Here is a 12,041-nt window from a genome sequence, read left to right as displayed (position 1 = left end):
ACCTAGACAGACAGGCAGACTTCCCCCCCTTCCCAGACAGACACACACATAGTGCCCTCCGGACACACACCGCATAGAGAGACACACCCTTTGCCTAGGCACACAGACAACAGGCACATACAACACACCTAGACAGACAGGCAGACTTCCGCCTTCCCAGACAGACACACACATAGTGCCCTCTGGACAACCCCCCCCCCCCACCCCACATAGAGAGACACACCCCTTGCCTAGGCACACAGACAACAAGCACATACAACACACCTAGACAGGCAGACACCCCCCCTTTCCCAGACAGACACACACACACACACATAGTGCCCTACCCAGAAGCTCTACAGGCACCGCCCACCCTATAAACATGATTCAAACCCGCAAAAAAAAAAGGGAAAAAAAAATCCCATTTATATAGAGTGTGAACCTGAGACTTTTACTGGTCCGCTCAGATCCGGTCCAGGCTCCCTTCCGATCTCCTAACTGCCAGGAAAATTGTTTGCGAGTGGCCGGAAACTTTGGCGCCAGCTTTGGCTCCCGTCGCCTCGCTTTTTGCACCGACCATGCCGCCCCTCTGGAGGAAGCTGCTACTCGTCGTCGGTGCCATCTGCTGCCAGCACCTGGCCGGAGGGCACCCGATGCAACAGCCCAGTAAGTGATCGAGAATGTAGGGAGGGGGGGGGGGGCGGGAAGGGGGCCACGTTCGGGAGAGACAAGAGGGGACAATGGGCGACTAGATGGGTGCAGGGGTGCAGAATCTTCTTGGCACTGGAGATCGGGAAACAGATGGAAGTTCTGCCACATCAATGCCCCTTCCTCCTTAAAACAAATGCCCCGTCACTCAGGTGCCAGTTGTCCCAGAGGAATGCCTAGCGTTTCTTTTCTAGAGCTTATGATAATAAAATGTCCAGGAGGGAGAGAGAAAACAAGAGATCTCTAAATCTGCTGAATGAACGTTTGGTCGGGATTTAGGGGTGAGCCTAGTGGTTCGTGCAGGGGCACGATTGAACCTCCTTGTTCCTCTGGCCAAAGACATTGTTTGTTTATCTCCCGCTCTCACTCAGGGCGAGTTCTACACTTACATGCAAAATATAAAATTACATGAACCCTCTATTGCCCCAGGTACAAAAGAAGTACCTGTATATAATATGTAAGGCTTTGGTTGTAACCACAGAAAGGCGGTACATCAAATCCTATCCCCTTTCCCATCGCTCCGCTAAGATGAAAACCTCCATGCAGAAGTTGCTTAAGTGGGAAGCAACCTGGAGCTGAATCTTTTGCACCCAGACGATTCTGTTAGTCGCTTTGAGTTGAATGAATCTTTGGTTTTATCTGTCTAACTTAAAAGAGACACTTCAAGGAGCAGATTCATTCATCAATAACTGTTACCCGTTCCGTGTTTGTACTGAAAGCCTTTTCTAAAACCACCAGGTCTTTTATTTTCAAAATATCTTTAGATTTTCAGACGTTTCTTTGTTGGGTTGGGTGGTTGGTTTTTTTTTAATGAATCTTATTATTTTTGATCTAACGCGTTTCTTAATATATTATTTGTTCCCAAGCGATTATATTAAAAACAGTTCCCTCTCTAAGAACAAGAAGAAGGTTCATTGATTTGAGAAAGTCACTCCGCCATGGGTGGCAGCTCTGTGGGTTCTGAGCATCCCCAGTATTGTTTGTGTCCATAAAAGGTTCATTTCTGCTGGGTTTAGCATAGAAGCCAACTTTTAAAAAAAAAGATATTTAGGGGATTTAAACCCAGCAGAAATCTATGATTTCACACCCTTGGGCTAATCATAGTTCCCATAGCCAACTAATAAAACTGTAATGTTTAATGATTATCTACTGGGAAGGGGTAAAACGCGGACCTGACAGACCTCACGGATCTAAACCCGCACGTCCTTAAAAATCTGTGGTCCGTGCCGCTTGTAGTTAGTTTCTGGCTCTGACAGACCTCGGTGACAATTTAGCGCTGACGGTTCCGTCTCAGCATAGGGAGGGAACAGTATTAGGATCTGTCTGCGCTACAATGTCACCGAGGTCTGTCAGAACCAGAGACTAGTCCTGGAGTGGCTCTAAAACAAATCCTTTAAACTGGTTTCCTGCAGCCCCAGTAAATTTAAAAATCTGAGGTCCGTGGCTCTGACAGACCTCGATGACATTGTAGCGCTGACGGATCCTAATACTTTTCCGTCCCTATGCTGAGACGGATCCGTCAGCGCTACATTGTCACCAAGGTCTGTCAGAGCCAGAAACTAGCTACAAGCGGCACGGACCTCAGATTTTTAAGGACGTGCGGGTTTAGATCCACGAGGTCCTTCAGGTCCGCGTTTTACCCCTTCCCTTATCTGCTTCCTATTCTGTGATTTTAAAACATTTCTTATAAAGGCAGAGACAGTTGAGGTGCCAGCTAGGCAATCTGCCGCCAAATCCCCAAATACTCTAGATCAGTGTTTCTCAACTGGGTCCTGGAGTACTCCTAACCCAGTGTCTGGCAAACACTAAATGTGGTGGCCGCGACTCGAGGAATCTGGAAGTGCGCGGACGTTGATGCAGTGATGTCGATGTTGACATCCGCACATGTGCAAAGGCCCTCCAGACAGATCCTGAGCCACTGGGGAGAGGGGGTGCTGGAAGGGAAGACGCGTGGAGAGGAGAGGCGCTGGTGCCGGCTGACTGCCTACAGGATGTGCCTTTCGCTGTGAGAGGCACGTCCTGTACGCAGTCAGCCGCTGCTGACGCCTCTCCTCCTCCCCAGCATCTCGTGGCACACCTGATATCTCGGGCGGCACACAGTTTGCGATACACTGCCCTAACCAGTCAGGTTTTCAGGATATCCACAATGAATATGCATGAAAGAAATTTGCATGTAATGGAGGCAGTGTATGTAAATCAAGTTTATGCATATTCGTTGTGGATATCCTGAAAACCTGACTGGCAAGGACCCAGCTGAGAAACACCTCTCTAGAACAGGTCGGTCTAGTGCCCTCAGTGGAGCTTGAAAGCACTACAAGCAGTCGGTAAGGAAAGGATGAGTGGGCTTAGGCCTCGATGTTCTAAACCAGGGGTCTCAAAGTCCCTCCTTGAGGGCCGCAATCCAGTCGGGTTTTCAGGATTTCCCCAATGAATATGCATGAGGTCTATGTGCATGCTTTCAACTTCAGAACGAAATAAGTTATCCTGCCGTTGTATCGGGTGATGGTGCGTCCGCATCTGGAGTACTGCGTACAATATTGGTCACCGTACCTTAAGAAGGACATGGCGTTACTCAAGAGGGTTCAGAGGAGAGCGACACGTCTGATAAAAGGGATGGAAAACCTTTCATACGCTGAGAGATTGGAGAAACTGGGTCTCTTTTCCCTGGAGAAGAAGAGACTTAGAGGGGATATGATAGAGACTTACAAGATCATGAAGGGCATAGAGAGAGTGGAGAGGGACAGATTCTTCAAACTTTCGAATAATAAAAGAACAAGAGGGCATTCGGAAAAGTTGAAAGGGGACAGATTCAAAACGAATGCTAGGAAGTTCTTCTTTACCCAACGTGTGGTGGACACCTGGAATGTGCTTCCAGAGGGCATAATAGGGCAGAGTACGGTACTGGGGTTCAAAAAATGATTGGACCATTTCCTGCTGGAAAAGGGGATAGAGGGGTATAGATAGAGGATTACTGCACAGGTCCTGGACCTGTTGGGCCGCCGCATGAGCGGACTACTGGGCACGATGGACCTGAGGTCTGACCCAGCAGAGGCATTGCTTATGTTCTTATGTTCATTGGGGAAATCCTGAAAACCCGAGTGGATTGCAGCCCTCGAGGAGGGACCTTGACACCCCTGTTCTAAACCTACTGTGCATTTAACGATTGGTGCTAAACCAGTTCTAGCCAGTTTAGTATCAAAGTATTTTACCTACCGATGCACATAATGGCTCACAGTGGTCTTTTTCCGTGTTTCATAGTAGCCTCTATGTTATGTAGTACAGTGAGGTCATTAATATTTAACAACGGGATCTGGATGTGCCCTTTTTGCTCCCTGTGACTCACACCCCCTCCCGACCGATGTTACCCTGATAAACCTTCTACCTATTTAACAGTAACACGCAAAAACAACTTTTGGTAATTAGCCGCAGCTCAGTTTATTAAAATATAATTAACATATTATATTTTCCATCAAACAGTGATTAACATAAATCAAAGAGCTCCTCCCGAGCTACCAAAAAACAAACTTTCAGTGCCCTCGACCCTGCCACCTCAACAAGGGTCAGAGGGGTGGCATGTCCCTCATGCCCCTTTATCCGGGTCACCTGACCCCCCAGGCACGGCACCCCGCCGGCCCACCGCTCATCACCCGATGAGCCCAATGACCGAATAGCTCGGGAGATCCGCCCCCGAACTACTCCCAAGAACAAGAAAACAAAGGGAGGGTGGGAGGGAAAAACACCCTGGAGGACCCAAACGGCTGAGTCCTCCACTGCCCCCCCCTTTAATCCCCTCGCCTCCGAACCGCCTCCGCCGCGTACCCTATCAAATTTAAAGTTGGCTTTCGCCTTAAGCTAAGCCAATCAGCCCCGGGCGAATTCCTCCGCCCCCCCGACCGCCCCGGCCGAAGAGCAAAAATGGAGGCCCACCAGCCCCGTATTATATTTTGCCCTTCGACACGAGGTCTCGGGCTCCCATAAAATGAGCACTCTGGGCAATGCTCTGACATTGCCTGGTGATACACTAACTGAAACACTGACTTTTAATGCCCCCAAATTACTGGCTGGTCCGGGGGTGCCGGTACTGTTAAAAGTGCATCTCAGGTGCATGTGTCTGGGGCTGACAACTGCATGACATGGAATTTTTTTAAAAAAAACCAAAAACCTCTCACCATCATATTTCTCAGTAAATTAAAAAAATCTCAAAATAGCAAATGAAAAAGCATGCGTGTGTTAAAACCGCATCTCAAGTGCATGTATTAAAGGCATGTTTGTTGAAATACATTAGGGATTTCTATTCCGCCATTACCTTGCAGTTCAAGGCGGATTACAAAAGAATTATCAAGGAAGTATTACAACAAGAACATACCAAAAAAAAAAGAAATTTGGTCATTTTCAAAGAGAGTATCATGAGATTCATTGTTCATTCTGTTTCTCATGTACACCAAATTCCACAAGCCAGCTTCTGGAAATGGCTGCACACTATGACACACCCTCTTACCTCTTCTCCCGCCCAAGCCATTTCCCGTGATAATATGACAGTGTGGAAACCCTCGTACTACTACTACTATTATTTCTAGAGTGCTACCGGGCGTACGCAGCACTCAATCGTCTTGAAAATTGGCTCCTTAGAGCCCCTATCTCCATTAGCCATAATCTGCATGCCAGACAGGTTCATTTTATAGGTAGGTTCATATGTATCAATTTAACTGTTTGGTTTGAAATTTCAGCAAGCCAGAGCACCCCTCTTCCTCCAATTGCTTAGTACCCCTGAATGAGCACCCCCACATTAGTTAAAAGGATTTTAAAGCACTGGGATATAATTCTGCCTGCATAGTGGTTTAGAGCTACAGCTTCAGCACCTTGAGGTTGTGGCTTCAAATCCAGTGCTGCTCCTTGTGACTCTAGGCAAGTCACTTAATCCTCCACTGCCCCAGGTACAATAGATAGACTATGAGCCTGCCAGGACAGATAGGGAAAAAATGCTTGAGTACCTGATTGTAAACAACTTAATACATCTTGTCCAAGCGATATATATATATATATATATATATATATATACACATTCCCATGACCAGAAATGCCAGCTCCCCCACAGTATGGCATTATTCTAGGCTGGATAACAAATTTGTTTCCCATAATAATCCTTGAGAAACCAATAGTGAACTAAACACCAGAATGAATTCACTCTCCTCTTCCTGACCATCCAGGTCATTATCTAATGAAAGAGCCAAGGTGGTGTGGTCAGCAGGTATACCATCACTACAAGAAACGCTTCTTAACTTTCATCTGTCAGGGTCCCAGCTAGTCCTTTTACGATATGTTCTCAGTCACTAATAGAAACACAGAATTAATAAGTTAATCGAATACCCCTCTCCCTCTGTATTTACATGACGAGATACCATTGCTGGAGAGTAAAGACAGGGAACTTGGCCAGGCACAGGATGAGCTAGCACGTAAAATGAATTCTTCAGGCTACTAACCAGGAGTATTTTCAGCATTTATAAATTCATGCCTAAAATCATTACCATTGTCAAACAATTTGTATACTGCGTGTCAGACACAACAGTAAAAGGTTATATTTCAAAAGCAATAAAGGGCATCTATGAGAACAGGAAAGGTTCTTTCAGAAGGCATTATCTCTTCATGGAGGTCTCACTGTAGGGGGGGGTTCTGCTCAGGAAGATCTCCTTGGGGGGGGGGTCTGATCATAGGAACATAGTAGATGACGGCAGATAAAGACCCAAATGGTCCATCCAGTCTGCCCAATGTCTGCTCAGGCAGCTTTTACTTAGGGAGGGGGGAGTCTTTTCAGAAATGTTTCACTGAGGGTGAAGTGACTTTTCATAGTAAAGACTCTTATTTATTTATTTAAAAAATTTTATATTCCATTCTATCAACCTTTCTAGGCGGATTCCAACAAACATGCATAATTTATAACAGACAAATATAGTACAACAGCAATTACTTAATAAACTTCAAAATACTTAATAAAAAAAATCTAGAAAATCAGCATTCACTTATACCTTCCTAAACAAAAACGTTTTCAACAGAATCTTAAAACAGTCGACTTCACTAAGCCCTCGCAGTTGCTCAGGTAATTGGTTCCATAACTGTGGTCCAGGCACGTAGAAATAGATTTCCTATATTCCTCACAGTGAATTTCATGAACAGATGGGACCACCCCGCATTACTGTTCAAGGAACGTACGTTAGGTGTTGGTCAATAAGTACAAAGGGAGTCTAACAAACCTGGAGATTTCCTGCAGTGTCTGTTCAAGAAGGTCTCGCTGAGGGGTGAGGGTCTGTTCAGGAATGTCTCCTTAAGAGAGCAATGCCTGTTTAGAAAAGTCTCACTGAGACAGAGGGGGTGTCCCTTCAGAACTGTCTCTCTAAGGGGTAGTATCCACGTAGGAAGTTGCCTCTGAGGGAGCATTGTCGGTATAGGAAAGCCTCCCAGAGGGGACAGTGTCTGCACAGCAAGGTGTCTCTAAGGGGTTTCTGTCTGTTTAAGGTCACAATATCTGTTGAAGGAGGTCTCTCCCAACATGCAATTTCTAGTCAGAAGATCTTACTGAGGTGCAGTGTATGCCTAGGAAAGTCGCTGTCTGTATAGAGAAGTCTCTCGGGAAAGTGCAGAGGAAGGTATCTCTGAGGGTACAATGTCTGCTCAAAGACGTCTCTCCGAGGAGGCAGATTCTGTTCAGGAAATTTCCCTGAGGGGCAGAGTCTGTGCAGAGAGCTCTCTCAGAAGGGACAGTGCCTGCAGAGGAAGGTGTCTCTAAGGGGGTAGAGACCATATTTTCTGCTTCTAACTTCCTATTTCTAACAGTCCAAGAGCAGCCTCTCCCAAGCAATGACAGCAGTCATGGCAGGTGCAGTCTGCCCAGCGACGTTTCCTGAGCTGTTGCACTGTGAAGATATTTCAGAATTCTGAACATTTGCCCTGCTACCCTGCTACGTGATCCCATCCAAGGAGAGGAGAGGTCCAAGCGAGACTGTACATTTCAGTCTGCAAGGGGGTTGCTAATACAGAGGCAACTCGGCAGAAGCGTCCTTAATACCAATCACCTTTTGCCTCTCTTTGGAGGTTTGTTGCTTCCACAACAATCAGAATCTCTTTTAGTGTTATTTTCTTAAAACCACTGAGTAGTGATTTAGTTCTGGCTTACAGAAGTAGATTTGAATAAGGAACGTTATTGATTTCACAGATTTACCATTTAAGTAAGCCCTTGATCAATATTAATGACCCTGCTGCTTTCTAGTGAGCCAACAGGTGAAGGCAACAAGGGCAAACAGTTCATCTCGTCTCCCTCTCTCTCTCCCCCCTTCCCCTGAAAAAAAAGTACAGCTCGCACCTTCAAATCTCAGTGTTCCCAGTTTGTCTTTCCCCGTCCTAAGCCCAGTTTGCCTAAGCTATCTCCCTCACCCCTTAACCCAAATCCAATTTTCCCAGCCCAGCTCCCTCCAGAATGGGACAATTCATCGCAGCCGATCCATTGCAGCTGCGATGTAACGGCTGTGATGAATCATCCCATAACTGGAATGGCCGAGTTGTGCACCCATGACCCCCCCTTCACCCCTCACTTCTTCATACACATGGTTATCGATACCCCTCTCTCCATGTCCAAGCAAGGCTTCTTGCCCCTTACCTTTAGCGATCACAATCAATAGACCACAGACACTTATTGATGGTAAAACCAAGGCCGCAGCTTTGTTTATTGGGACACAAACAATCAACAATTGTTTCACCTCCTGAGCTACAAATCATGTGCAATTGACAAATACAGAACTGTAGTTCCCTGACCCCGCCATGTCAGCATGGGTCTAGGGGGTGGGCATGGCCCTCTATGCCCCCATTCAGGGTACCCTGCCTCAAAGAATATTCACTTCCCAATAACCGCTCAGCCCTGCTGAGCCTGGGGATAGGCATGGACCTCCATACTCCCTTTTTAGGTCACCTGCCCTGAGGTGTACCCACTCGCCTGAGCTCACTTTCAAATAACCGCTCATCTTCTGATGAGCCAAAAACCTTGTAGCTCAGGATTACTGTCACAGGCCTGTAACTTCTAGCCCCTCTCCCCCAAACAAAGCTGCGACCCAGGGTCCCCAAGGGAACAACTGTCCTACCTGAACAGCCAAAACACTTGACTCCAAGGCAGCCCTGATGAGGGCCATGCTGCCCTGAAACTCCTACCACTATCACGCCCACTCACCAGTACACCCAACGGCGAGCACAATGACCATCCATCATGGCCCACCCACCTGGAATCTGAAATCAGACCCCAGGACTGCTGCTTGAACCTACACCACTCTGGTCCAAGAATGATGCAAAGCTGATATGTCCCAAGGAATACATCCATCTTGCCCCCCCCCCTCCCCCCGCCACAGGAGTCCACAAAACAAAAGAACCAAGAGCCGGCCAGCCCCACCCCAAAGACCAATCAGGTGGAACAGACGGGCACACGCTACCTTGGCATGAGCCCCACCATGGGCACAACGGAAGCACCAGCATGCAAACACACCAAAAATCCGCCCCCAAAATAGGGGTACCTGAGAGACCCCTATAACAGGGGCCAAGGGAGAAGTACACCCACAACCCCCACAGGACACACCGAAGAAAGCCAAGGAAGCCCAGACCCACAGTGACCATGGAAGCCGATCTTGTCATGGGGCCACCGGCTTTCCAGTTATGCAGAAAAGTCCACCGCAGCACCAGGTACCAGTTGGCCAATAGGCCCCCAAAACAACCAGTATCCAGCGTCCACTCACCCATGAGCAGCAAAAGACCAGCCGTCGGCACCCTGGCAGACAGTCAAATTCCAGGTGCCAGAGGACCATACCACCAGGAAGACTATGGGGACAACAGCACTTGGAGCAGAAATCCCTTAACCCCAGACAACCCAACACAGCACGTACCACCAGTATCCTGCCAGACGGATGGGACATAACCCCGCTGGACATCACTTGACCAGCTGCAGCACCCAGCAGGATGACGCTGAAGGACTGGCAGAAAAGGAACTGCTGGAAGGGAACTGCATGACAGCACTCCCCCCCCCCAACTAACCCAGCAGAGCTCTACCCACCCCTACCACCAAGACTGGAAACATGGTCAGTAGGGGACCACCCGAGATGTTACCTGAGAAGGCAAAACCCACCAAAACTCCTCCCACAGGATCCAGTGCATCAGACTACTGACTCAGACAGTAACAGTCCCAGCACATGCCACCAGCCCTTGATCCGTGAGCCATAGGACCCCCACCCATGCAACATACTCCACTAAAAGCCAGTTGACGGGAAATACAGGGTCCAAGCAACACCAACTACCTGTCCTCAGAGGAGTAAGCTGCCCATACTCTCCAGCCGGAGGAAGTTACTATCCATCACGAACCCGCTGGAGAGACAGCATAGGAGAGGAGCCAAACACAAAGGGCTACCAGGCCACACAACCACATGTAATCGTCCAAAGTAGCAAAACCAGCCCAGAAACCCAGAACCCCAAAGGGACTCACTGGCTGTACAGCCATTTCCAAGGAACAGGTTTGTAGGAATCTGGTGGGCATGTGGAAGAACTATGAATATCAGGAACATTCCAGCTGGGAGATAAGTGAAACACCTGTTGTTTACTGCAGACACTAACAGAGTGTGAGACAGGATAACAGTATATAAGAGGCCATCCTGGGGCTTTCTCTTTGGAATCCATCAGCGTGCTGTGAAGGGATATTCCCATGATTTGGTACCCGGTCCATCACTGCCTGGAAAAAGGATTCCCCTGTCAGTTGTGAGGAACAGTGACGTCATATTCAGTCATGGTGAATTTATTTTGAATTATCTGTGCTTTGTATATATTGCTCTGCAATTAGCATATCACTGCCCTGAAATTTGTGTCTATATCAGCTGTGCTCAGTATATTACCGCCCTGCAATTTATGTAACCAATAAAGTAGCATAATTAGCCTTATCTTGTATCTGGTATGTGTCTCTTTGTATGCTGTGAAGTGCTGACTACCTAACGAACTTGGCATTACACTGGCCCAATCCCAGAGAACTTCCACTGCATTTCCAATAGGCCATTGGACAGAAAGTCCATAGCAGTCCTCCAGGAGAACGCTGAAGCCCACCCCAACACCCCCACCAAGACTTGCACACCCCCTTCCCCCCCCCCCCCCCCCCCCCCGAGTTCCCAGCCAGACAAGGAAGCAACCAGGCCTAACCAAACCCGGGAGACCACTGTCCAGCCTGGACAGACAACCCCAACAGAGACCACAGCGGCCCCAGGTCCCTCAAGGGAGACCAAGCCCATACTGCCAGAATCCATGCTAACCCAGCACACCCACCAATGACCATCTGAACCACAACCACACACCCAGAAGCCGGGCAATCCCAAAGGGGCTTGCATTCTCCAGTCCTACCAACAGAGTGCCCCAAACTACCTGGGCCCGCCAAGTGCTTCTGGAACCCCCCAGCCTGCCTCAAGGTGCCCCAGAGCCACTAGATACTACCCAAAAGAGGCCCCTGATCCACACCGACACACTCCAGAGAAACCGCCAGACCCCCCGGTATCACCACAGACAAGACACATAACCACCCAGTCCATCCCCAGGGAAACTGCCTGCCCTGAAAAAACCGCAGAACCATCCATTCCCGCCCCATTAGAAACTAAAACACCATCCATTCCCATCTCCAGAAACCACCGAACCACCATTTCTGCCCCAGAGAAACATCAAAATTGCCAAGACCAAGGAACTTATCAAAGATGGCAACTTGAACGCTGCCACGGAGGCGCCATTGGAGTTTTTGCCCAAATTTGCCTTCATGGGCAAAAGAAAATCAAAGATCTGGGTATTCCCGGAGGAATCTGTTACCACGACTGGGCCAATGAATGCCTACATGGTACGAGGTGCCCGAACGCAGCAACCGGAGGGATCCTCGGCAGGGAGAGACACGCAGGCTGAGGCTTATGATCTCTCCCTCAAGGGCGCCACCTTGTCCCTGGAGGAGTGTAATCCTCCAATTCGCTCCATGGCAATGAAAGGGCAGATGGAGGTGGAACCAGCCTGGGACGCTCCCTTCCCAACCCAGCAGAGTGCAGATAACGGCTCTGTACGGAGGGCAGAGGAGGCTTTTGTGTCAACATCATTGCAATCAGAGAGTGGAATGCAGCAGGCTACCAGAGTTTCCCTGATGATTAAAGAGAATGCTGCTGTGGCTATAGGTACTTTACTTTCTACAGTGGGCTCAAGAAATGTTACACTTATGCAAAGGCCAAAGGAATTCAATATAGAAATGCTATGGGAGGCAATATCAAGTTTGCAACTCTCATTGGGAACTCAAATCCAGCAACTATCATTACGTTATA

The 12,041-nt window shown here is 48.3% G+C and overlaps 1 protein-coding gene across 1 annotated transcript in view; it reads left to right on the top strand.

The window, feature by feature from the left end:
• Window positions 1-275: 275 nt before the first annotated feature.
• FSTL3 (follistatin like 3) overlaps window positions 276-12,041 on the top strand; it is a 34,131-nt gene continuing 22,365 nt past the window's right edge. Inside the window, exon 1 of the mRNA XM_033956919.1 lies at window positions 276-645. Within this exon, the coding sequence (XP_033812810.1) occupies window positions 558-645 (88 nt within the window). The 5' untranslated portion in view covers window positions 276-557. The remainder of the gene's footprint in view (window positions 646-12,041) is intronic.

This window comes from Geotrypetes seraphini, chromosome 8 (assembly GCF_902459505.1).
Source record: "Geotrypetes seraphini chromosome 8, aGeoSer1.1, whole genome shotgun sequence".
In the NCBI taxonomy this organism is placed as follows: Eukaryota; Metazoa; Chordata; class Amphibia; order Gymnophiona; family Dermophiidae; genus Geotrypetes; species Geotrypetes seraphini.
Note: the sequence above shows the minus strand (reverse complement) of the source record. Positions and strands in the feature narration are given on the sequence as shown.